The sequence below is a fragment of the Mytilus trossulus genome, chromosome 9 (assembly GCF_036588685.1).
Source record: "Mytilus trossulus isolate FHL-02 chromosome 9, PNRI_Mtr1.1.1.hap1, whole genome shotgun sequence".
NCBI lineage: Eukaryota > Metazoa > Mollusca > Bivalvia > Mytilida > Mytilidae > Mytilus > Mytilus trossulus.
This window is the reverse complement of record NC_086381.1, coordinates 61,333,922-61,361,385: the sequence shown is the minus strand read 5'-3', so window position 1 is coordinate 61,361,385 and position 27,464 is coordinate 61,333,922. Positions and strand designations below refer to the sequence as shown.

Here is a 27,464-nt window from a genome sequence, read left to right as displayed (position 1 = left end):
AGGAATTTGGTTAGACTTCCTGTCTTACATGTTTACTGAGCGCCCAAAGTGCCAGTTGGATATTCAAAATATATAGTGAAAAGCTACCCGAGACCGCTTAAATGAGGGTGAGATCCCCCTGGTCTTTCAATGTCCACAAAATTTAAGTAAATCATAGACTCTGTATATATAAAGGTTGTATCAGAAGGATTGTCAAGAATAATGACATATTCGATATCTATGGAGGGCTTATATTGTCTCTTTTCAGCTAAAAATTATCAAAATTTTAGGAGAAAGAGCACAGGGCATTGGTGAGAGCCCCCTTATCACTCAATCTTTCTAATATTATGCAGACATTAAGTCAATAGGTAGATACAAACGTGACTAAAAGGAATTTGGGTAGACTTCCTGTCTTGTATGTTTACGGAGCGCCCAAAGTGCCAGTTGGATATTCAAAATATATAGTGAAAAGCTACCTGAAACCGCTTGAATGAAGGTGAGACCCCCCCCCCTGGTCTTTCAATGTCCACAAAATTTAAGTAAATCATAGACTCTGTATATATACAGGTTGTATCAGAAGGATTGTCCAGAATAATGACATATTCGATATCTATGGAGGGCTTATATTGTCACTGTTCAGCTAAAAATTATCAAGATATTAGGACAAAGGGCACAGGGCAATGGTGAGAGCCCCCTAATCACTCAATCTTTCTAATATTTTGCAGACATTTATTCAATAGGTAGATACAAACGTGAATAAAAGGAATTTGGGTAGACTTCCTGTCTTACATGTTTGCGGAGCGCCCAAAGTGCCAGTTGGATATTCAAAATATATAGTGAAAAGCTACCTGAGACAGCTTGAATGAGGGTGAGACCCCCCACCCCCTGGTCTTTCAATGTCCACAAAATTTAAGTAAATCATAGACTCTGTAAATATAAAGGTTGTATCAGAAGGATTATTCAGAATAATGACATATTCGATATCTATGGAGGGCTTATATTGTCACTTTTCAGCTAAAAATTATCAAAATTTTAGGACAAAGGGCACAGGGCAATGGTGAGAGCACCCTAATCACTCAATCTTTCTAATATTATGCAGACATTTAGTCAATAGGTAGATACAAACGTGACTAAACGGAATTTGGGTAGACTTCCTGTCTCACATGTTTACGGAGCGCCCAAAGTGCCAGTTGGATATTCAAAATATATAGTGAAAAGCTACCTGATACCGCTTGAATGAGGGTGAGACCCCCCTGGTCTGTCAATGTCCACAAAATTTAAGTAAATCATAGACTCTGTATATATAAAGGTTGTATCAGAAGGATTGTCCAGAATAATGACATATTCGATATCTCTGGAGGGCTTATATTGTCACTTTTCAGCTAAAAAATTTCAAAATTTTAGGACAAAGGGCACAGGTAAATGGTGAGAGCCCCATAATCACTCAATCTTTCTAATATTATGCAGACATTTAGTCAATAGGTAGATACAAACGTGACTAAAAGGAATTTGGGTAGACTTCCTGTCTTACATGTTTACTGAGCGCCCAAAGTGCCAGTTGGATATTCAAAATATATAGTGAAAAGCTACCTGAGACCGCTTAAATGAGGGTGAGACCCCCCTGGTCTTTCAATGTCCACACAATTTAAGTAAATCATAGACTCTGTATATATAAAGGTTGTATCAGAAGGATTGTCAAGAATAATGACATATTCGATATCTATGGAGGGCTTATATTGTCTCTTTTCAGCTAAAAATTATCAAAATTTTAGGAGAAAGAGCACAGTGCAATGGTGAGAGCCCCCTAATCACTCAATCTTTCTAATATTATGCAGACATTAAGTCAATAGGTAGAAACAAACGTGACTAAAAGGAATTTGGGTAGACTTTCTGTCTTACATGTTTACGGAGCGCCCAAAGTGCCAGTTTGATATTCAAAATATATAGTGAAAAGCTACCTGAGACCGCTTGAATGAGGGTGAGACCCCCTGGTCTTTCAATGTCCACTAAATTTAAGTAAATCATAGACTCTGAATATATAAAGGTCATATTCGAAGGATTTTCCAGAATAATGACATATTCGATATCTATAGAGGGCTTATATTGTCACTTTTCAGCTAAAAATTATCAAAATTTTAGGACAAAGGGCACAGGGCAATGGTGAGAGCCCCCTAATCACTCAATCTTTCTTATATTATACAGACATTTAGTCAATAGGTAGATAGAAACGTGACTTAAAGGAATTAGGGTACACTTCCTGTCATTAATGTTGAAGGAGCGCCCAAAGTGCCAGTTGGATATTCAAAATATATAGTGCAAACCTACCCAAGACCGCTTAAATGAAGGTAAGACCCTCCTGGTCTTTCAAAGTTCATACAATTTATTAAAATCATAGACTCTGTATAGATTACGGTTGTATTCGAAGGATTTTCCAGAATATTGTCATATTTGATATCTATGGAGGGCTTATATTGTCACTTTTCAGCTAAAAAATATCAAAAGTTAAGGACAAAGGGCATAGGGCTATGGTGATAGCCCCCTTATCTCTCAATCTGCCTAAAATTATGCAGACATTTAGTCAACAGGTAGATACACACGTGACTAAAAGGAATTTGTGTATACTTCCTGTCTTTCATGTTTAAGGAGCGCCCAAAGTGCCAGTTGGATATTAAAAATATATACTGTGGATTAATTATTATTCGTTGGATACCAATTTTAGTGGATTTCGTGTGAATACTTTAACCACTAAATCAAATGTTCAACGAATGACAAATTTTCAATATGCTAGTATGTAGATTTTGGCAAAACCACGAAATCAAATATCCACGAACATATATTTTTTCCTTAATCCACGAAAATTGGTACCAACGAAAATAGATGAATCTACAGTTACTGTAGTGAAAACCTACCGGAGACCGCTTACATGAAGGTAAGACCCCCCCCCTGATCTTTCAATGTTCATATCATTTAACTAAATCATAGACTCTGTATAGATTAAAGGTGTATTCGAAGGATTTCCCAGAATATTGTCATATTCGATATCTATGGAGGGCTTATATTGTCACTTTTCAGCTAAAAATTATCAAAAGTTTAGGACAAAGGGAACAGGGCAATGGTGATAGCCCCCTGATCTCCCAATCTGCCTAATATTAAGCAGACATTAAGTCAACAGGTAGATACAAAATTAACTAAAAGGAATTTGGGTACACTACCTGTGTTCCATTTTTACGGAGCGCCCAAAGTGCCAATTGGATATTCAAAATATATAGTCAAAAGCTACCCGAGACTGCTTAAATGAAGGTAAGACCGCCTGGTCTTTCAATATTCATACAACTTATTAAAATCATAGACTCTGTATAGATTACGGTTGTATTCGAAGGATTTTCCAGAATATTGTCATATTCGATATCTATGGAGGGCTTATATTGTCACTTTTCAGCTAAAAATTATCAAAAGTTAAGGACAAAGGGCACAGGGCAATGGTGATAGCCCCCTGATCTTCCAATCTGCCTAATATTAAGCAGACATTTAGTCAACAGATAGATACACACGTGACTAAAAGGAATTTGGGTACACTTCCTGTCTTTCATGTTTACGGAGCGCCCAAAGTGCCAGTTGGATATATTCAAAATATATAGTGAAAAGCTACCCGAGACCGCTTAAATGAAGGTAAGACCCCCCCTGGTCCTTCAATGTTCATTAAATTTAATTAAATCATAGACTCTGTATAGACTAAGGTTGTATTCGAAGGATTTACTAGAATATTGTCATATTCGATGTCTATGGAGGGCTTATATTGTCAATTTTTAGCTAAAAATTATCAAATTTTTAGGACAAAGGGCACAGGGCAATGGTGAGAGTCCCCTAATCGCTGAATCTTTCTTATATTATGCAGACATTAAGTCAATAGGTAGATACAAAATTGACTTAAAGGAATTTTGGTAGCCTTTCTGTCTTTCATGTTTACGGAGCGCCCAAAGAGCAAGTTGGATATTCAAAATATATAGTGAAAACCTACCCGAGACCATTTAAATAAAGGTAAAACCCCCCTGGTCTTTCAATGTCCTCAAAATTTAAGTAAATCATAGACTCTATATATATTAAGGTTGCATCAGAAGGATTGCCCAGAATAATGTCATATTCAATATCTATGGAGGGCTTATATTGTCACTTTTCAGCTAAAAATTATCAAAATTTTAGGACAAAGGGAACAGGGCAATGATGAGAGCTTTCTAATCGATCAATCTTTCTTATATTATGCAGACATTTAGTAAATATGTAGATACAAACGTGACTAGAAGGAATTTGGTTTGACTTCCTGTCTTTCAAGTTTACGGACCATCCAAAGTGCCAGTTTGATATTCAAAATATATAGTGAAAAGCTACCTGAGACCGCTTGAATGAGGATGAGACCCCCCTGGTCTTTCAATGTCCATTTAATTTAACCAAATCATAGATTTTTATATATATCAAGATTGTTATAGAAGGATTTTCTAGAATAGTGTCATCTTCGACATCTTCGGAGCGCTTAGATTGTCACTTTTAGGCCAAAAAAGATCAAAATTGTTTGGACAAAGGGCACAGAGCAATGGTGAGAGCCCCCTGATCTCTCAATCTTTCTAATATTATGCAGACATTTAGTCAATAGGTTGAAACAAACGTGACTTAAATAAATTTGGGTACACTTCCTGTCTTCCATATTTACAGAGCGCCCAAAGTGCTTGTTGGATATTCAAAATATATATGTTTTTGAAGTCGTCCTTCTACCAAGAGATAAAGCTCGGTTGATTGGAGGAATAGGTCATGCCGTTCGATGTTGATCCGGATCTCCGCTCCAGAGTTGTTAAGTTAGGCGCCGGTAAAGGTCCAAATTCGTGAATCTTGTATTAATATTTTTGAAGATTTTCATCAAAGGTCAACCCTTCTGTTATTGTAAGGATGTCAGACATTATGTATTTATTTATATCGTAGGAGGAAGTCGTGTATGGTAGCGATGCTACGACCAGAGATGAGATTGTTTAACTTGGTTTGGTTGTAGGGCTTACTGCGTTTAAAACTGAGCTTTTGATTGGGCTTGCTATGTTTTCGAGGGCGGGTCACTTTGTCAACGACATGGTCGACGACTTTGACTGCCACCTTTTCAACTCATATCATGGCTGCATTGGTGGTAGCGCTCATAACCTTACTTTCCAAGGTCTTGGTAGCAGAGGAGGTGAACATACGATACCGGCGATAGTGTCAAACAAACTTCTTCCACCTTAATTCTGAATATTTATTTACAGGATACTACGATGGAGTTGTTGATATTCCTTGATGCTGATGTGTTTACCTTTCTTCATGGCATCGATGATCGCCACAATCGCGTTGCACACACCATTGTTTCCAGCACGGTAGGCAGCGTTGCACAGATCCAAGCGATAGAGGAGCTGGTCAAAGTTGGAGGGTAGAAATATGGTTTGAAGTCCGCTACAATGCTTATCTTGCTTTAGATGTGCGACACAACTTTCATCCACTTGTTACTCTTTATCGCCTTCGGTTTCTCGAGAGGGTTAATTGCCTTGATACATGGCACCGTAACTGTTTAGGATTTCTGCATAGTCGACAAGGTCTTAAAAACTTCGGGCTCCAACGATTCTGGTTTCTTTTTCACCATGAGTTCCCAGAGGTCAAGGGTTCTTTTGTACCTCACACCATTAACGAAAATAGCATCGCCGTCAGAGGTAACTGGTTAGCTTCCGATGAAGATACCATCGTTTTCTGTTCGCGATCCAAAGGTATGGTCGGCGGAAGGATTGGTTATGAGCTGCAAATACTGCTGTGCTCGAGGTCCGAAGCTGGTGTCTGTAGGTGGTGTAATGGGTAGTGGGTAGTCAAACTTGGGCGGTGGAGGAGGGAGGGCTGTCACTGTTTCAGGAAGGTATACGATCGTTTCGGTGTTCGGTGAAGCTGCCTCTCGCTGAGCCTCAACCACATGCTTTTAACCTTGAAAAGGTCCCGGTTGAGTCTAATTTTCTCGTGACGATGCTGCATGTTACTGGCTTTAATCTTCCGCTTGATCTCTTGCAACTCCCTGGCGAGCGCCTCACACTGTTTAGGGTCTCTTATCTTTATAAACGTCACTTATTTATAGCGTTGACGTGAACCCCTTAAGCGATGGTTTGAACACCTCTAAGGTTTTTTTTGAACGCCCCTAAGCGTGGGTTTGAACAGTGTCACCTTTCTTGAAACCATAGGCATATATCCATCGAAAGGTAAAAAAAAACACATGCATTTCTGCTCGTTTTTCCATAAAATTGAATTGAAAAGATCGAGCAATAAATCTTTGTTAATAAACACTACAATAAGTTATGGACCTATGGGTGGTGCGGATAGGAAAATACGGACTGTCAAACAGATAAAGGCCATATAAAACATGCTAAAAACAATCTAAATATTCTTATAACCCCATGAAGAATGCTTTATAATTCTTCAATCATGTAAAAATCTATTATATTGTACAAAAACTTTCATATTTTAAGATATATAAAAATCACCATGGCCATAATGCGATTTTAAACTTCTAACTGTGTATTGCTACCTTATCGTTTTTGGTTTCAACCTTATCGGTAAATTAAAACGCTCAAAGTCCGCGTACACCAAGAAAGGGACTCTCATCGAGTGGGTGTTGTTGAAAAAGGTCAGCTGGTATGTCCCTTCTTTGACCAGCTCGATCTAAACTACCTTGTGGTTGACGCAATCCTCTTTGTTAGTCTCCGGGACTTCCTTGCTATAAAAGTGGTTCAAGCACCTGTAGCCTTCGATCAAGAGTAAATTGAGTTCTCTCTCCCGCTGTTCACCAACGTTTGAAATGCGCAGCTGGTATACTTCACTATCATCTATTCTATTTTAGAGAATTGATAAGAAGTAGGGGATTCGTAAACGATAATCAGCGAGCGACTCTAGTCGTTGGCACAGAAAGAAACAACTTTGATATCAACAGTACCAAGTTCAAACCTGGGACCGGAAATTATGTTTTTGTTCATTTTACTGTTTTTCTCTACCAAAATATTTTTTTGAATCTGAGAGGTATTTATATTTCATTTTTCATATCAAGTTGACGATTTTGTTTAATGTTTTAGAATCGAAGAAGTGGTTTTACAGTTGTAGCTTAACACAATTTATTCACATGAGAGACAGTTAAATGTTGATGTATATTTGGACCATCTGTTTATAATCAAACAAACAAAAAGTGATGGTATGAAAGCATTATAATAGTGTAAGATATTAGCAGGCAAAATCGAGGGAATTGTGCAAATGATGATACAAGCATGAAAATTACCACAAAGCATCATTATTATATACTTTTAAAGAAACAACTGCTGGCCAATAAAAAAATCATTTTTTCAAGATGGCCACCGCCGTTTTCTAAAATGGCTGTTTTTTCAGTTTGAAAATACTGATTTTTTCTGGAAATCTTTTCGTTTAACTTCTTCTTGTGAAAAACAGCTGTCAGGTTTGGTAACTACTTTCTTTACATGTGAATAATTCACTTAACATGAGTATTTGGCACATACAGGGTTTGCGCATGCGCGAAAATGTAACAAAATTCATTAAAAAATAATTTAACTTTTTACTATAAAATAAGTGATTTGGGATTTTCAATGATATTATGATTTGGTTTGATAACATTTTTCAAGGTTATGACACATATGTTTTAACAATTTTGCGCATGCGCAAACTATTTATAGACATAATAAGTGATTTGTATGCACTACCAGGGCAAACTGGTATAAATTGTAGTTCATCTCATTACTCTAAAAAGCAAGTAAGTGTAAAATATATGATGTTACTGTTGAAAAAACAGCCAATTCAGTTGCGATGATCAGGTATTTGATGGATAAGACGAAAAATGTGGTTTAAACGAGAACAACATCAATAGTAACGGCAGATCAGCCACTTTTGGTAATGGATATTCAGTGGGAATTGCCTGATTTGTACAGAGAAGATAAATTTATCGTCATGTAAGGTGGATTTAACATTGAAATTACTTGTTATAAAATTCTGGGTGATATATTACTTGAAGGTAGATGGACACATGTGTCATGTGTCCTCACTAAAACCATTATTGCAACACCTAGAACGTCATATTCTTGTATGTATGTTCAAATGTACCTGGGACTAGACACGTGCATCAGATAACTCTATGTGTTTTAGCTTGAAAGTTATACATCGGCTTAATAAAGCTAAACACAGAAATTATAATCATGTAATGACTCTGTGACGTTCAATGATTTGATAGACGGGCGTAGTTCAATTCCTGACGTTTAATTATAAAATAAGAACTTCTTGTGAATTTGGTAGTATGCGTATTTCATGAGTCAGATTTTGTACAAACATTCCATATACAGCATGATACTGTATTCATTTAGGTCTTGATCGTGTAACATATTCTCGATCGCGACCGACCTTCTCCGAGATATGGCTTCCCTTCTCTTAAGTCACCCACAGGTGGCAATTGATTTTGAAAATGATAATTTTACTATACGTAAGCCCAGAAAATATTTTTCTTATAACACAATTGATCAGACAAAAACAGAATAATGCAATTTTAAAGGGCGATGTGTTGTCATAGGTTTAACCGAAGACCTCATTCAAACGTATTGATGGTAGCTAGACCAGAAGTCAGTAGACTATCAGATACATTTGCAAGATCTAGTGGTTTGAGGCATTCTATAAAGATGAACGACTTAATGAACACACAAGGGTTTCTTTAAAAAGACCAAAAGCAAATAATTTGAAGAGCGTTTGAAGCAAATACAAAACGAAGGAGAACCGGTTTCTTATAACCAGATTAAAAAGAACAACTCCTATTATGTCGGTAATAAAACTGTTAACGTTTTTGTAAAAAAACAAAGCTAGAGCTCTTAGATATCTTTTCTAGACTTTTATTTTTTGTCGCAGTGGACAAATTGATTTGGAATATTTCTTAATTCATAAAGACAAACTGCTCCTCCGTTTTTGTCTTCGGATGTCATTTTAAACAGTGGTATTAAATCGGTGCAAATGGATAAAATTGAAACATTTTGTAATATACAGATCCAAATTCTGACGCATTTATTGTTATTTTCTATGAAGATGACAACGAAACGAAATTTTTCAAGTGTCTTGCCGACAAAAATGGTTCTGTAGAGACTAATAAGGATACTTTCCAGCTACCCCTTGTAAGCATGGAGAAGCAGATATACGAATGTTTGTCCATGTTAGGCCTGTTTATGAAAATTGTTGTAGGACGTTAATTTAAGGTAGCACCGACACAGATGTAGTAGTATTAAGAATTGCAGCACTCCAAAAATATGGTGGAACAAACTGTGAATAGGCTTTGGCAGGAATGAAGACTTTTGATGGCTTCCTGTACGTGATATATCAAATGCGTTTGGTCCTCGTGTAGCTACTCTTCCTTTCATTTATACATTCAGTGCATGTGACACTAAGGGAATAGATCAGTTTGGATGACATAGGAAGTATTTCAACATGTAAGGGACGTACTTATTTCTTTGCTGAAGTATAAAGACACATACAAGGACATAAACGAAGCATGTGTTTGCATCATGTATGACAGAACAACATCACTTTTTGCTATTAACGAGGCTCGATTAAAAAATTTACCCAGAAAGCAGCGGCATTGTGATGTAGTTCCAACTACAAGAGGTTTTTTTTCGGAGCACATCCAAAGAGCAGCGTATCAAGGAGGATAAGTTTGGGCTCAGCCTGATTTATGTACCAATTCATGAACACTGGGGTTGGATGAAAGAAAAAAATCGAGGACTTCTTCGGCTACCGTTAAAGATGCATCCTCCTGTCGGAAACTTTTGAAATGAGGAGGCGAAAAATCCAGTTGTGTTTATGACTGTAAATGCTACCGTTCTGTCCTTCCTTGTACGAGTTTTGTTATTGGCTACCGTCCGATAATTTTAAGATAACGAACCTGTCTTTCTAACAAAACTAGGCATTTAATCTTAACAAAGAATGTGATATCACTTGTAAAGTTGATGAAAATTAAAAAAAAAGAAATTTCATTTATGTGTTGTTTTTCCGTACTTTAGGAACTGTAATCTACGCTTAATAAAACCTTACATTGGATTATACCTATAACACAACTTTCAAAGATTAACAACTGGATATGACGCCATTTGCAAAATGATCGGTGGCCATCTTAAAAAAATGGAAATTTTTGATGGCCAGCACTTGATTTCTTTTAATTATCGTTTAGTCCACCTGCATACCAAATTTCATGCTTGTATTTCATGCTTGTGTTATTACTTGTTAAGTTGATGAAAATTATTAAAATATTTTTTACGTATTTGCATCTAATTTGGAATCGGAAACCACTATTTTTCTTCAGTTATGTGTTGTTTTGTCGTACTAAGGAGCTCTTTTTAACGTTTTATCATATCTTACATTGAATTATATATAACACATTTTTCAAAGATTAAAATCCCTTGTAAAATTGCTTGAAAGTAAAAAAAATCGAAATTTTTGACTCGTTAGCCGACATTTTGAAACCGGAAGTCGCCTTAAGTTTCATTAATGTATTGTCTAGTCGTTATTTATGAACTGTCATTTTCTTTTTATCAAATCTAACAATGGATTTTACATAAAACACACCTTTCAAAGGATTAACAAATATTGGCTGATTTGTTATGACGCCATTTTCAAAATGTGTGGTGGCCATCTTGAAAAAGCGGATTTTTTATTATAAGTATCATTTAGTTAACCTTTATACCAAAGGAGTAGGTCCGGTAAGACCCCTTTTTTGCCCCAAAATATAACAGTTTTTCAAAATTGTTAAAATATAAACTTTAAGTTATTTATTGGACAGTTGAATGCTTCTGCTACATAAAAATGGGCTGTTTTTGACCATACAATTGACATATATCGGGTTGTAGCACCATTAAGTCATGCTAAATTACTGAAATCTTCAAAATTCAATCATTTTAGTTAAATTTTAGACGGTTTCCGTGTAAAACGAAAGTGGCCGCATTCGTGTTCATCCTTAATATTGAAATGTAAGGTGTATTTTATGATAATACATAACATATATAAAGGTTGTGGATGAACACGGATGTGGCCACTTTCATTTTTGACAAAAACCATCTGAAAAGTGACGTTTTGTGGCATATTTCAGAGATTTTGCTTAATTGAGCTTGAATCAGATCGTTTTTAATGACTAAATCAGTTAAAATCTTTCACATTTACTAATTGAATCAAGTGAAATAGACACTTAAGTGTTTAAAAAGTGGTCAAAATCAGATGAAACTGAAATTTGAGGCCAAAGTGAGTGCTTTTATCACGATTTGCACAATTATGTCCATAATATCTCCCACTATAATACTAATTTTAAAAGTGAGAATAAGCTATCATGAAAAGGGGAAGGCCGTGTACGTCAAAAGTGATAAGTGTAATGTGCACATGGACGTTTATTTTATAAAGGAACTGTACTAATGAGTAATATTTACAATTCCTTGATTGTATGGTGTTATTTATTTTATTATGTACCATAAAGACAGAAATACAGGATAATGACAGGTATTGACAAATACGCTTTAAGAGTGACATTAATATATTCTTTTATATTAAGCGCTCGTTTTCTAGTGGTATCATGCATAGACTGCAGACTTCAATGACGAAAATACGCGCGGGTTCGAAACTTTCATCTGTTACTCGTTTTTGAGAGGATTACATTTCGCAAGTTAAAAGCTTAATGTTATGACATACATGTTAGTTGTCTTAAGTTAAGATGGTGGTCCGTGGAATCTTAAAATATAATCCATTGTAAGAACAATAGACTGACGTCAGAGAATGGGTTAAAAATAAATTAACCGCTAGGGTGGAACTGGCCTTCTCATTAACTTATTAATATCCTTAAGGCTAACCAGATTGAGCTCTGTGTTACCCTGTCCGTTTGTTTTGGGTCTTCCTCGTTATGGTGTAAGGCCGAAAGTATAGCCCACTTGAAACACTCCTCGTCGTTATTTTTCACATTGATTACAGCCTTCTTGGCTTTGATCCACGCCGGCTAATCAATTTACTGTGACCCACCCAGCGGTCGGTGTTTGTTAATATTGACTTGAAGTTTTACAATTGCCTTCGATGTCCAGCAACTTTTTTCAGAGGTCCACTATGCAATCTTTTCTATGATCTTTTTTATCCATTTCCTCAAAGGTTTCAAGCAAGTCCGTGGTTGAGGTAAAAATCTGATTTCCCGAGTGAAAGTATCCCACGTTCTCATCATCCATCTTACCTGTTGGGTAACTGGGTCCGTCTGGTTTTTTCATCCCATAGCTCACAATTCGCAAAGCTCAATCGGTCTCTTTCTTTGCCAAGACGGTGGTCAGCTGCTTGTTGAATCTCTCACAACCCCAAGTGGGGATAGTTTCCCCCTTCACACATCAGGTTATAATTCGTGTCTACCTATTAACTAAATGTCTGCTTAATATTAGAAAGATTGAGAGATGAGGGCTATCACCATTGCCCTATGCCCTTTGGTCTAAAATTTTGATAATTTTTAGCTGAAAAGTGACAATAAAAGCCCTCCATAGATATCGAATATGTCATTATTCTGGACAATCCTTCTGATACAACCTTTATATATACAGAGTCTTTGATTTACTTAAAGTTTGTAGACATTGAAAGACCAGGGGGGTCTCATCCTCATTTAAGCGGTCTCATGTAGCTTTTCTCTATATATTTTGAATATCCAACTGGCACTTTGGGCGCTCCGTAAACATGAAAGACAGGAAGTCTACCCAAATTCCTTTAAGTCACAATTGTATCTACCTATTGACTAAATGTCTGCATAATATTAGAAAGATTGAGTGATAAGGGGGCTCTCACCATTGCCCTGTGCCCTTTGTCCTAAAATATTGATAATTTTTAGCTGAAAAGTGACAATATAAGCCCTCCATAGATATCGAATATGTCATTATTCTGGACAATCCTTCTGATACAACCTTTATATATACAAATTCTATGATTTACATAAATTTTGTGGACATTGAAAGACCAGGGGTTCTCACCCTCATTTAAGCGGTCTCGGGTAGCTTTTCACTATATATTTTGAATATCCAACTGGCACTTTGGGCGCTCCGTAAACATGTAAGACAGGAAGTCTACCCAAATTCCTTTTAGTCACGTTTGTATCTACCTATTAAATAAATGTCTGCATAATATTAGAAAGATTGAGTGATTAGGGGTCTCTCACCATTGCCCTGTGCCCTTTGACCTAAAATTTTGATAATTTTTAGCTGAAAAGTGACAATATACATGTAAGCCCTCCATAGATATCGAATATGTCATTATTCTGGACAATCCTTGTGATACAACCTTTATATATACAGAGTCTATGATTTTCTTAAATTTTGTGGACATTGAAAGACCAGGGGGGTCTCACCCTCATTTAAGCGGTCTCAGGTAGCTTTTCACTATATATTTTGAATATCCAACTGGCACTTTGGGCGCTCCGTAAACATGTAAGACAGGAAGTTTACCCAAATTCCTTTTAGTCACGTTTGTATCTACCTATTGACTAAATGTCTGCATAATATTAGAAAGATTGGTTGATTAGGGGGCTCTCACCATTGCCCTGTGCCCTTTGTCCTAAAATTTTGATAATTTTTAGCTAAAAAGTGACAATATAAGCCCTCCATAGATATCGAATATGTCATTATTCTGGACAATCCTTATGATACAATCTTAATATATACAGAGTCTATGATTTACTTAAATTTTGTGGACATTGAAAGACCAGGGGGGTCTAACCCTCATTTAAGCGATCTCAGGCAGGTTTTCACTATATATTTCTTTTTTGGGCTTTCCATAAATATTTCTATTTATATTTCTTAATGTTTTCTAGAGTTAGCGGTATTTCTTTTTGTTTTAAGAAATATCATGTATATAAGTAAACCTTTGAAGTTTTTTTATTGACAACATTGAATCTATATTATATACAGACAAATATGCAACTTAGAAAAGGATTTATATTCGAGATAACGAGAACTTACAACAGCTTGAAGAGGTCATTTTACGATTTCTTACGTATCTTATCAGTCCTCTTAACTATGAAAATAATGTTTTTAATGTTATCAAGTATTTCTTTTTGTTATGATTTTCAACAACATTTTGAATATCCAACCGACTGCTAGCAGCCAATTGGATATTAAATATCGAATATCGAACCGGCTGCTAACTTCACATACATATTTTTTTTACATTCATATAAACCCAAAAATCAGGTTTAGAAAAAAAGTTTAAATCAAAAAGGAGTAGGTACGGGAAGGGCCGATTGTGGCCTCAAATTTCAGGTTTATCTAATGAAAGATTTTAAACACTTTTTAAAAGTGTCCATTTCCATTGATTCAATTAGTTTATGTAAAATATTTTAACTGATTTCGTCATTAATAACGCTTCGATTTAAGCTTAAATATGAAAAAATCTATCAAAAAATGCATAGAGACGTCACTTTTCAGATGGTTTTTGTCAAAAACAAAAGTGGCCGCATTCTTGTTCATCCTCAACCTTTATATATGTTATGTATTATCCTCAAATACAACTTACATTTCAACATTATGAATGAACACGGATGCGGCCAAAAATTTAACTCAAATGTTGAAATTGTGAATATTTCAGTAGTTTAGCATGACTTTATGATGCTAGTAACCGATATATGTGCACTGTATTGTCAAAAACAGCCCATATTTATGTAGCAGAAGCATTCGTCTGTCCGTCCAATACACAGCTAAAAGTTTACACTTTCACAATTTTGTAAAACTGGTATATTTTGGGGTTAAAAAGGGGTCTTACTGAAACTACTCCTTTTTGGCTCCCCAGGTGTACATCCTTAAGTCACATCTGGTTATTTCTTAATCAAGAAAAAAATACTTGTGCACATGTAGAACATATCAGAGACATCAGAGACACATAAATAATCATATATGTAAACAATCATGATAACGTTCGAAGAGATGAAACTCAGTTCTGGTTTGGTTATTCAGTGATTATTATACAAATAATAAATCTAAGGAAAGTATATGATATTCTTCTATTTTGCTTATATGCATAAATGTGTCGTTTTTTTTATCAGTAATTGCAAGACTTTTTCAAATTAGTGTCCTTGCTTGGGTCAATATATTGCATGACCTTGCAATTGGTTGTCCTTGTTTCGGAAAATATATTGCATGCTTTTGCAAAAGTGTGTACCCATTTTAGAAACATATTGCAAGATCTTGCAAGTGTGTGTCCAAATACTAAAAACCTCTCTTTCATCCGTAGTGATAAAAGGTTTGCATTATTTTATTTGTAATATTGATTGAGCAATCAATTTTGTAAACATATTGCAAGATCTCGAAAAGGTGCGTCTTTGTTTTTGGGAAAATATATTGCAAGATCTTGCAAGTGTGTGTCCTTATTTGGGAAAATATGTTGCAAGATCTTGCAAATGTGTGTTTTTGTTTTTGGAAAATATATTGCAAGATCTTGCAAATGTGTGTTTTTGTTTTTGGAAATATATAATGCAATATCTCGCAAATGTGTGTCTTTGTTTTTGAAAAATATATTGCATGATTTTGAAAGTGTGTGTCCTTATTTGGGAAAACATATTGCAAGATCTTGCAAATGTGTGTCTTTATCTTGGAAAATATGTTGCAAGATCTCGCAAATGTGTATCTTTGTTTGGGAAGATATATTGCATGCTTTTGCAAATGTGTTTTCTTTTTTAGGAAAAGTTATCGCCAGATCTTGCAAATGTGTGTTCATTTTTGGGAAAAGCTATTGTCAGATCTTGCAAATAGCAAAAATAATACATTATAACTGGTTTGCTATAAATTTTAAAGGTGGAATTTCTTTAATGTTATTAAATTTATTAAACTTTTGTAGTAGAGAGAATATCATATTTGCCTGACACTGCCTGATCACTGGCGAACGGTTTGATAACACAGTCGAAGACTTTCAGTCTGAATTACAAAGAATGCGGTTTAACCCACCATTTTTCTCCAAATATTTCTCTACAAAGTTAGAAATATGTCAATTTTCCGGTTATTCTGTTGATTTACACAGTTTTTAATGACATCCCCTCTTCTTGAATTTGCCTTTTAGTAAAAAAAAATTATACTTATTTACTAATGATGATGTCGTATTTGTAAATTGGTATAGTTTAGTACGCCAGACTCGCGTTTCGTCTACATAAGACTCCTCAGTGACGCTCATATCAAATATTAATAGACCCAAACGAGTACAAAGTTGAAAAGCATATGCCTGGAATAAGAAAATCCTTAGATTTTCGAAAAAAATCAAAGATTTTTAAACAGGAAATTTATAAACATGGTATACTTGCATAAAAATATAACTGGATTCCTGCAGTGTTCAGCTAATTAGATATAAATGTATATAGATGTATAAGATGACATCAAATATGTCAATTTAAGTTTAATTTAAAAACATATTTATCTATAATAGTGGATCATTGGCGGATCCAGAGGTGGGTGGTGGAGGCTGGGGGTTGGACATCACTTTTTTGAAGATCAATGCATTTGAATGAGGACATATAGCTAGAACTCCTCTTTTTTCCTGGAGAGCTGGATCCGCCCCTGGTGGATTGGTAAACAGGGTATTACATTCAATTTGATAATTTTGTTATGTAAAACGAGCCACACTGACTCCCGAAATCTAGACAAAGATTTGGTCAGTTCTAGATAGAACTGTCTAAAACTGTTCTAGGGTAGAACTTTAAGGATCAGTTCTAGGTAGAACTGTCCAAATCAGTGCTAGGTAGAACTGGCCAAATCAGTTCTAGGTTAGAACTGTTCTAGCTAGAACTTACTCAAAGGTGTCAAACTGACAGTTCTACGTACTGTACTAATAGTTCGTGGTAAAGTTTAACATCGAACTACACTTATAACCTTTGCAAAGTATTTCAAATACATGTAGTTATTACTTAAGCAAATGGTGACTCTACACGCAAGTGTTTGTATTCCAACCGCAAGCCCAAATGTAACTTAACTTTACTTTATTTTAATTTTAATTTAGAACACGTTACCACAAGTAGCTGGCTGCATATACACAAATGTAGTTATATATGTCTGTGCATAACCGCATTCTTGTTTTATTTCTTACTCTGCCGTTAAACGAGAATATTGAATTCCTTTGGATATTTTTGATGATGGGTTGCCGTCTTTTTGACGTAAACCTTATTTTCATCACACTGGTTAACATGTACATAATAGTCTTTTAGATATTTCGCTCGTTCGATAGTTGTTTCATTGACTTTTACCGTATACACTTTTTATTACTGTCAAACATGATACATGTAATAATGTCTTGTGACGATTTATGTGACTAGGTTGCTGTTTTATATTTACGCCAACCCCGCATCTTCTTTCAGATGCAGTTAAGCACATACGTATGTATATGTATATATAAATTAGCATGCAGTACATGTGTTTTTTCGTGTAGGATAGACTGAAAAAAACAAGAGAGAAGACAAGAATAAAAAATAAAAAAAACAAGAAGTTAACTTATTCAAAACTAAACTTTGCTCTCCCGCTTGTAATCGGTTGTCCTCAAATACAAGTATTTTGCATGTGCATGTAAAATATATAATATAAACATTATTTTGTCTTTCCGTACTTATAAAATGTCTATGCTCAAATTGTAAGAGGGTCAATGGTGTCTATTGTAGCATCTGTCCTGTATTTGCAAACGAAAACAAATCATTCTAGAAAATCCTATGTGAAAATGTGTATCTTTGCTCAACTGACATATGACTTCAACGTATATCTGTATGCAGTTCAGCATCAGTCACAAGTGCATGTTAAGTTATACTTCAGAGTACATTTTTTGTTTCATTTTGCGAACTGTGTTCGTAAATTGTGCACGTGTGTGCGTGAGCAATTAGAAAAATGTCTTCACTGGGACCTCTAGAACTGAAACCTGAAGACTTCAGTTTAGCAGGGACGTAACTCTTAACATGTCTTAGTCGTAGTTTTGCAAATAACACCATTGTAGAAAAATGTGTTTCTAAATAAAGAAAAAAAGTTTATAAATAGACCCAAATATGCATTCGAATAGTGACATTGTAGAACATAGCAGGTATTTTGCAATTATTGAACAAAGAAAACACCATTTTCTTATAAAAAAATAATATCCTATATACTCATGCATGGTTCGTGGTATTGTGAAACAACAAACTACACTTATAACCTTTGCAAAGTAATGCAAATAGTAATAGCTTAAGCAAATGGTAACTTCATTACACGCGATTAATTGTATACCAACCGCAAGCCCTGATCTGGTCACCTTTATATTCTTTATAATCTCATCTTCACCTTGTTATTTGATAAATGCTCTTCCCTTCTAGGTTAATGGTTGTTGGTTATATATCAATCCTACAATTTTGTAAAAGAGGGACCAAAGATACCAAAGGGACAGTCAAACTCGTAAATCTAAAACAAACTGACAACGCCATGGTTAAAAATGAAAAAGACAAACAGAAAAACAATAGTACACATGACACAACATAGAAAACTAAAGAACAAACAACACGAACCCCATCAAAAAATAGGGGTGATCTCAGGTGCTCCGGAAGGGTAAGCAGATCCTGCTCCACATGCGGCACCCGTCGTGTTGCTTATGTGATTACAAATCCGGTAAAAAGTATAATTCGGTAGGTCAAATTCATGAAAGGGAAGGGGATTGTAGTTACGACGTAAGGAACATATCCGATATCATTTGTGAAACGGTTATTCCATAACGGTCAACCAACTCGTGATGGCGTCCATAAAATTTACGAAGGGATGATTTCAACTTCACCCATTGGGAACTTTTGGTTTAATAGCTTCCTTGTGAGCAGTAACCCTCTATCAAGAAAATCATGATAGGAAATACAAGCACGGGAATATCGTATCAATTGGGAGATATATGCCCCGTATGCAGGTGCTGCTGGAATGTTGCTACTTAGAAATGGAAAGTTCACAATTGGAAAGATGAAATCATCTCTTTTGTCGTAAAGTTTTGTCTTTTGTAACATATACAGTAATTTACATATCCATGTCCAGCGGCAAATATTACAACACTATCACAGATAACAGGTATTACATCAACAAACCAACATTATTGAAACAATACATGTAATTGGAACATGTATCTGCGAATTTCATTCAATTAGTCATTCATTCAAGACCACAAATTAAACAAGTAACAAAGTAGTTCGATAGTATTGAAATACAATATTGGGAAAAAAGAAAGATAAAGCAATCGTCTATCATCTGTGGTTCAGAAAAAAATAACAAAAAATAAACTAATATCTTCTTTCTTTGTTTCAAATGAAAAGAAACCATCATGTTAAAAAATGTCAGAAAAAAGAAGTTGGATTGGGGTAAATATTATGTGTTCCATTTCCTGGCCATACAGTAAAGCTACATGACTGTGTACATGCATATATATGTACACTCTGTTAACTTTGCATACTTGTAATTGTTTTGGTTTCTTTAAATTTAGCACAACAATTTAAGATCAGTAAATTTGCGGTTTTTTAATACGATAATATTGTTCGGTACGCATGAGATGTCGAAAAATGAACAGAAATGAGATAAAAATGCTTTATGAATTTAAAAAGAACGAAAAGTACAGTAAAACAGGAAAAACATCAAAATCGAGTACAAATAGACATTTTTTGTTGTGATTTAATGCTATTGTTTCAGAAAAAAAGAAGAAGGTTTGGTACCATTCAAATGTTTAATCCCGCTGCAAATGTTTGCACCTGTCCTAAGTCAGGAATCAAATTGTTTATGTACTTTATATGTGTTTCTCGTTTCTCTTTTTTTTTTTTTTTTTAATTATATATAGATTAGACCGTTGGTTTTCCCGTTTGAATGGTTTTACACTAGTAATTTTAGGGCCCTCTATAGCTTGTTGTTTGGTGTGAGCCAAGGCTCCGTGTTGAAGGCCGTACATTGACCTATAATGGTTTACGTTTTGAAATTGTTATTTGGATGGAGAGTTGTCTAATTGGCACTCACACCACATCATCCTATATCTATCAGAGTAAAGAAAACTAGAAGAGACAAATGATAAACAAGGAACTCATTTACCATAATGTAGAACACAAAACAATACAATGAGTTTTTACTGTTCTATAAGATGTTTAATTACATGTATGTGTTGTCAAAGAATTGATCATCATGTTGAACTGAAGTATTTAACATTTAATTTGTATGAGGGTCTGGAAGTCCTTTATTTCTGTGATCTTTTGTAGACTATACTCAAATCTTCATTAACAAGGATTATCCGTTTTCATACCGAAGATCGGTTGGTTTTTTCTGGGCACTCCGGCTACCCCAACCAATAAAAACTGGCTGCCATAAAATAACCAAAAAGCGGTGCTTAAAAGTGGCGTTAAAACACCAAAATCAATTCAAGTCTATTCGTTATGCTTGTTGTCTTTTTTTTGTTTATTTTTTTAAATTATCAGTACTTTTTAGGTGGATTTCTTTTCTTTATATGTTCAGCCTTTTTTCACTATGCTGTAAACCACAATTCGCACCCTCTTTCAGATTTCAATGAAAGTGTAGAATGTTTCTTAAATTATAAATCTTTAAGGCTTCAGGAAAGTATCGTTGAACTGCGCTTGTCACTACACATAACCTTTGTATTGAATATACATTAAAAGGTGTGGTATAGTTTAACATGTGTAAAACAATTCAAACGAGAAAACTAACAGCCTAACTTATGTACGATATAATGAATGAAGATCAAACCCAATCAGTTCTGTAGTTTTTTTTGTTATATCACAATATTGTTGAAGACTGCCTAAAGTCCTTTGTGTATATGTTGTCGTTTAGTTGCTGTCTCTTCGATGTTACTACACAACTTATGGTATTGGTAAAGAATCCAGTGCTACATTATGGTTTTGTACAATTTGTTGGTTTTTTTTATTTATATAGTAATAGTACTTTTGCATTAGTTAACAGTTTAACATTGAAGGTTATGTGTGGAAGTAAAATAAGGCATTAAATGTAGAAGTACACTAATATCTACATTTCTGAAATACCGACTATGGCTGAATTTGCGGTATTGGCTTTGTTCATTGTTGACGGCCTACGGTGACCTATAGCTGTTAATTTCTGTGTCATTATGTCTCTATTGGAGAGTGGTCTGATTGGCAATCATACACGTCTTACTTTTAAATAGACGATAATGCAATTATAGCTATAACAGGAAAATCGTCGAGAAAAAAAATATCATGTAACTATGAAAACTCAATGACATGTTAATAAACATGATATTATTTAAAAAATGTGATGTGAGTGCTAATGAGACAACTTTCCATCCAACTCACAGTTGTGTGTGAAAGTACGAACTCAACATTCACACCGAACAGCACGTGATATAAATGGTGCCAATATGGATGATGCATTCTTTATTTAACACTCACATTCGCAAATGTAGTGTACTCAATGATCTTCAACTTTGTGCTTTATTTGACCTTTTTGACTTTTAAAAACCAATCGTTATTGTCACTGATGATTATAAAAAAAAGAAGATGACTGTGGAGGGATTGCCAATGAGACAACTCTCCACATTAGACCAAATGACACAGAAATAAACTGGTCAGAAACGTCAGATACATTGTACTGGTGTCACCTAACGTTACTTACTGGAAGACGTTATCCAAAATAAAAACGTTAGAATCACGTTTTTCAGATAGCTTTCTAAAATTAACGGATTTTATGAGCGAAAAATATGAACTTCAAGATTTATGTTTTCGTAGATAATATACTTTTTTTTTTTTTCAATAAATGAAACATAAAAATTAAATTGAAACTGTTTGTTTAAAATATACATTCTAATTACAAAATCAATCGATATTTTCAATACACTACGCACTGCTAACATGGTTAAAGCAGTCATTTATAATATGCAGAATGCCGAGGCGAACGGATTACGATATATATAGTATGACAGTGTCATTACGTTCTGCACAGATATATACAATTTACAAGGGAAGCAGCGGGAACAATAGCTGTTTTCTTTTCTATGATTTTGTAATTGTAATCCCATACCGCATAGTCAACAAATAACAAACGAAATCCAATGAGTCACAGGGTCCTGACATGGGAAAGACACATACATACATAATGTGACGGGGTTTAAGTATGTTAGCGGGATCCCATTCCCCTTAGCCTGGGAAGTGGTGTAACAGTACAACATAAGTTACAAATTATAAAAATCCGTTGAAAATGAAATAATTCATCAGATGGATTTAAGAAGTACATTTAACAAAAACACAGAGTAGACGTGGTCGGGTACTTGTACATTTTAACAACAAAAAGACACTAAGTACATATCTAAAAGTACTAGCAGTTACTGACAGCTAGTTCAAAGCAACTCACAACTAATACAAAAACCATCTACTACACGAAACGTGCGTTTGGCGTACTCAAATGTAATCCTGATACATTATTACTTTATTTTACATAATTCTAAATCAAACATAGATTTGTATGAACAGTCTTGAAACTCTTCAACATATTGGGCATCAAATTGTTCATTTTGTGCTACTGTGAAGTGGTTTTTCCAGTCTCCTACTATTCCTGAAATATAGTGATAATGAACGTGTTTTCATAAAATATAACTTTGATTAATGAACATGCACATACAGGTAAGTAAGTGGATTTTTTTAATAGGATAAAATCATTATTCTTTTTAGTGTATTATACGAAGAAAGTCTTAATGTACCTTGCATCTATTCAGAATACATTAACCGTCAAATTTTATTTTTTTGTTACCGATTAATGCTAGGTCGTCGTTTCGGTCTGAGTTTAATTCTTGTTGTTCTGATCCGATGGTTTGGAAAGAAAAAAACTTCTATGATCATTGTACGTTAAATTCTAAAAAAAATGTAGTTTTAAATGTTTCACGTATTCTGATTGGCTGGAGGTTTTTTTGTCTATTATCTCATAGATTTATTGACTTTTGGTTGCTTAACGTCCAGTGTCTTCCAGTGTTTCTCCAACTACTAGACATAATTTTGTCATATGTTCGTGACGTCATCAACACTTTGCCAAGATGATATCGTTAAATATAGAATTTATAACTTGATGAATAGAACTGACTGTCATAACATAACATAAACAATGTGGCTTTGTGGGTTATTCAGTGTGCACCAATTTCTCAATGTTATTTCTTCATAGCCAGAACAAATATTACATATACAATCCTTACTTAAATGTTAGATTATAGGATAAATGATATATTAATCGTACATTTTATAAAAATAGGAATTTCTTATATTCTCGCTATGAAACAAGAAAAACGCTCGCGTTTTGTTTATTAAGTGCTTACAAATAAATTCTACATAGTTAACAGTGAACGAACACTGCTCATCTAGCACATGGAACTGCAGTTTATAATTATTGTGAAGTTCGTTTAAAATAATCATTAGAAATCCCAGAGGACTGGCTTAGAGATGTTTAACGAACAGTGGAAAGTATTACATACATATCAGGATAACTTTTAATGTGATATCAAAATAGATAGCTTTATATTAAACGCAATGTATTAATTCGAGTAAATCTAAAATGATCTGCTTATCTGCTCAAATCAAAATATATTATCCTTCTCGTTTGTAGTTTGTTGGGTTCAAGTTGCGGAGTGTTTAGTTTTCCATGTAATGCTTTGTAGTTTGCTGTTTTTCGTTTTTTCGTTAATTGTGCTTTGTCATGGTGATGTTGATTTTTCTTTTCGTCCATTTTCTTAATTTTGAATTCTTTTTCATCCTTTATGATGTCAGCCTTCTCTGATTTTTAAACTTAAATATTGATAGGAATAGACACATAACACTAGAATTACATGTACTGTTATTTTTTCTATATTTGCATGTCTAGCACAAACACAACTGAAATGAGCTTTTATTAATGAAATATTTAATGTTATAAACGAAGATCTAAATTCGTATCATATTGACTTCATGATTTTGCGTGCATAACATAACGGGAACATGTTACTTTTAAAAGAAATGTCAGCAACGATATTAAATTTAATGCACAGAAATACCTTCAAGTTGGTGCTTGTAAGATTGATTACTAAATTTCCAAATATTTTTATTTATTAAACGATTATAATAAAAAAAATACAGATTATTTAGAATTGGAGCAAAACAGCCTTGTGCATACTCCAAAACAGTGACAATGTATATGTAGTCTTTTCTCCGAATCTCTGTCTTATGTAAATTTAGCGAAGAAACGTCACCGCTGTTTCAAAGTTGGCAAGCGCCAATCGAAGATTACGTATCTGGCATATGTTTGACAAATATATTTAAGTTTCCTTTAAGATAAAAAGGAGTATTAGAGTTACCTTTTCTATATATGTGTGTTATCCCGTCCACAGCTTTTGAAAAATCAATCTTATTTTCTTTCATGTTCTCAAATGATGTTGCTTTTGCAATGTCTTCTATGAGTTTATCTGTGCATTGTACTTCTAGGAAGTCGGCTAGCTTCCTAATCTCTGTTTTGGGATCCTTTATTATCCATTAAAAAAATAGATAACCATTAAAGTGAGAAACACAACCTGTTACAAGCTCACATGCACATATATATTTTAAGTGTACTTTAAAATGACTGCATGTATGTATATGAAATTGGATACATATCATTGTGTGCATTTACTTAGCCAGATATCAGTTTATGCATAAAAAATAAAACATGACTATCAGCATGTTATTTTTTTTTTTTTAGAATTCATATCCAGCTCAAAGAGTTCTAAATTCATAACAATATATTGTAAACATAAAAAGAGCCGTCTCATTACGCGTACCTCATTTTGAAAATCTTGTTACATGTATATCAATGAATTACAATAATGAAACACAAAGTTAAAATTTTGTCAGAGCGAGAGATAATGTAAAAAAATATATTGTTTTCACTACTGTCATTTGAAAAAATGAACAGCAAATAGTCGTGCTTACATAAAAAAAAACAATTTGAACTGAGTGAAGATACATGTTACATAATCATTTGTCGACGTCTTGTATGTGATTAAGCATAAACCAAGAATACAAACTAAAGTTATATTTGGTTGGAGATTAATTTATATTGATTATAAAATATACAATAACAAACCTTTTTCATTTCCTCATAAGAGCAAGTGAATATCATGCCAGGATAGTCTTTCTCTGCTTGTTCAATACCCTTTTCATAAGTGTACCATGATCCATATGCACCTACAAATATCCAATTGTATTAGTCAATCAAAATGCACTTATTATGCACGGTATCCACCTACACATATTTATTTGTAGTAGAAAATGCCTGCGAATTCGCAGTTCATTTGTGCAAGTAATGAAACAAAGAGTTTTGAAATTTCGCGAGTGGTACGTCGACTGCATGAACATGCACACAAGCGACATCAGGAACCTCCTGCCTTTTATTAGTCTTGTATTTTTAAAAAAAAATTTTTTAACTAATTTCGCGGAATTTCGTCTGTCAGTGACTTCCATTTTTGCTGAACTAATATATAGTGTTGTTAAGGGGTCACATGAAGACTAGGTTGTTTTCCGCTCTTTGGTTTGGTTGTTCTCTATTTAACACCTTCTCCGTTTCCATTTTCAATAATATGTTTGCTTATTAGTTTTTTTATATCACTTCATTGCATCTGTCCCCATAGCAGCCACAGCAGTCACTTTTTTTTTTGGGGGGGGGGGGGGGGGGTAAAGCCGAGGTACCATGCAAGAATTAACCACTGTCTACATAGATTTCGATCAGTGTACTATAATAATTACTAACACATTCGCAAATACAATTTTTATTCTTTTTATTAATGTATCAATAACTTACATTTTGCCGACATCCACAAGTCGAAAAACTCATTCCAAGTTCCAAAGAAGCTAAGAAATATATTGTCTTTCCTCGAATGGTGATAATACGATGCGCATGTGTCTTTCGGGTTTCTAATCATGTGTATTATCTTGCCCCTATGTTCGATGTGTCCCTTCGGAAGATACCGGAACTGACAATGAGTGTTGAGTAGTCTAGGCGATGGAAGGTCATCCGTGACAGAAAAGTCGGAAATGGTTTCCAGCATCGTCGTAGCTTTGTTTATATTATCGAGTTCTGCTGTTTTTCGGATTAACATACTGGTGATTTCGTTTATCCAATGTGTTCCTGGGAAAATGAATAGTAACATCGTTAAAGACATGCATGTTTATAAAACTGTACAACATACAAAAGTGGGAAAATATCTGAAAAATTTCGTTAATAATTTCACAAACAATACAAAATGCACACAATGCGCGTCGAGTTCGAATATTATACATGAATATTAACTCATATGACTCGAGCTTAATTTTAATCAGTCGTGTTTGTTTAATGTTACAGATAAATACCTGACTTTGCGTACGTGCATATCATAATATCTGTATCTCTTGACTGGAAATTAGTGATATCTTTCAAAGCTTGTTCGGCTCCTTTCTCTCTGAATGGGAGAAAAGATGGATAACAAACTCCATCATGCTCCGGTAAGGGAACAGGTTTTAAACTCTCTCTAATTTTCTTCATTTTTTCCAAATCCAATGCCATAGTTTGAGTAATATAATTCTGCAATAAAAACTAATTTCAGTATATAAATTTCTAATGGTTGACTCTTTGAATAATATTCATTGTATATTTGGAGAGCTCGAGAAGATAACTGTTGAGCCTATAACGAAATTACAATAATTTATATTGTACGCGGTGCCAGGCTAGTTTGTGTTAAATTAGTACCTATATTGTGCCTTCTGCCTAGACTTGCAAAAAATAAAATGCAAATGATACCAAAGGGACATTTAAACAAAGAGTATTAATAAACTGACAAAGCCATGACTAAGAAAGAAACAGACAAACAGAAGTACAATACAAAACATTGAGCAACTATAATCCCGCACAAAACAGGGGGGAAATCAGGTGGTAATGCAGGGGAAAGCAGATCCTGCTCCACATGTGAAAATTGGTGTCACAATTCGTGAAACCTTGAACAATAGCATACCAGAAAGTTATAATGGTGCCATATATTGGAACAGAGAAAAAAAGGGAAAATTCACACGAAGAAACCTACATTTACGTACAGGATGGGTTCCACTTGTGAACCATGATCTGCTTATTTTCCGGAGCACATGAGATCCCCCTCTTTTTCGTTTTTTTATGATGCTCTTGTTGCCTAAATTTGAATTTTATATATGTTGTGTCTTGTACTTTGGTTTGTGTTGTTGGTTTTTGTTTTTGACCTGACGTTATCAGTTTGTTTTCGACTCATGAGTTTGAATGTCACTTTTAGTGGAGAGAAACGTCGAGTGTGTCCTTAGGGACGACATCAAAAGTTCAATGAAGGACAAAAAACTTAATTCACATAGTTTTTTCACTGACCCCCCCCCCCCCCCCCCAACCCACCCACCCCCCTTTTAACTTAATTTGGGAAAAATTGAT

The 27,464-nt window shown here is 34.6% G+C and overlaps 1 protein-coding gene across 1 annotated transcript; it reads right to left on the bottom strand.

Annotated features, from left to right (window-relative positions):
- Positions 1-22,457: 22,457 nt before the first annotated feature.
- Positions 22,458-26,551, bottom strand: LOC134684087 (sulfotransferase 1C4-like). The gene is made up of 5 exons (XM_063543369.1): positions 26,390-26,551; positions 25,842-26,168; positions 25,128-25,228; positions 24,364-24,526; positions 22,458-22,601 (listed from the first exon to the last, which is right to left on the bottom strand). Exons 1-5 carry the CDS (start codon positions 26,412-26,414, stop codon positions 22,471-22,473), a joined length of 747 nt encoding a protein of 248 aa, XP_063399439.1. The 5' UTR covers positions 26,415-26,551; the 3' UTR covers positions 22,458-22,470.
- Between the last annotated feature and the right edge of the window lie 913 nt (positions 26,552-27,464).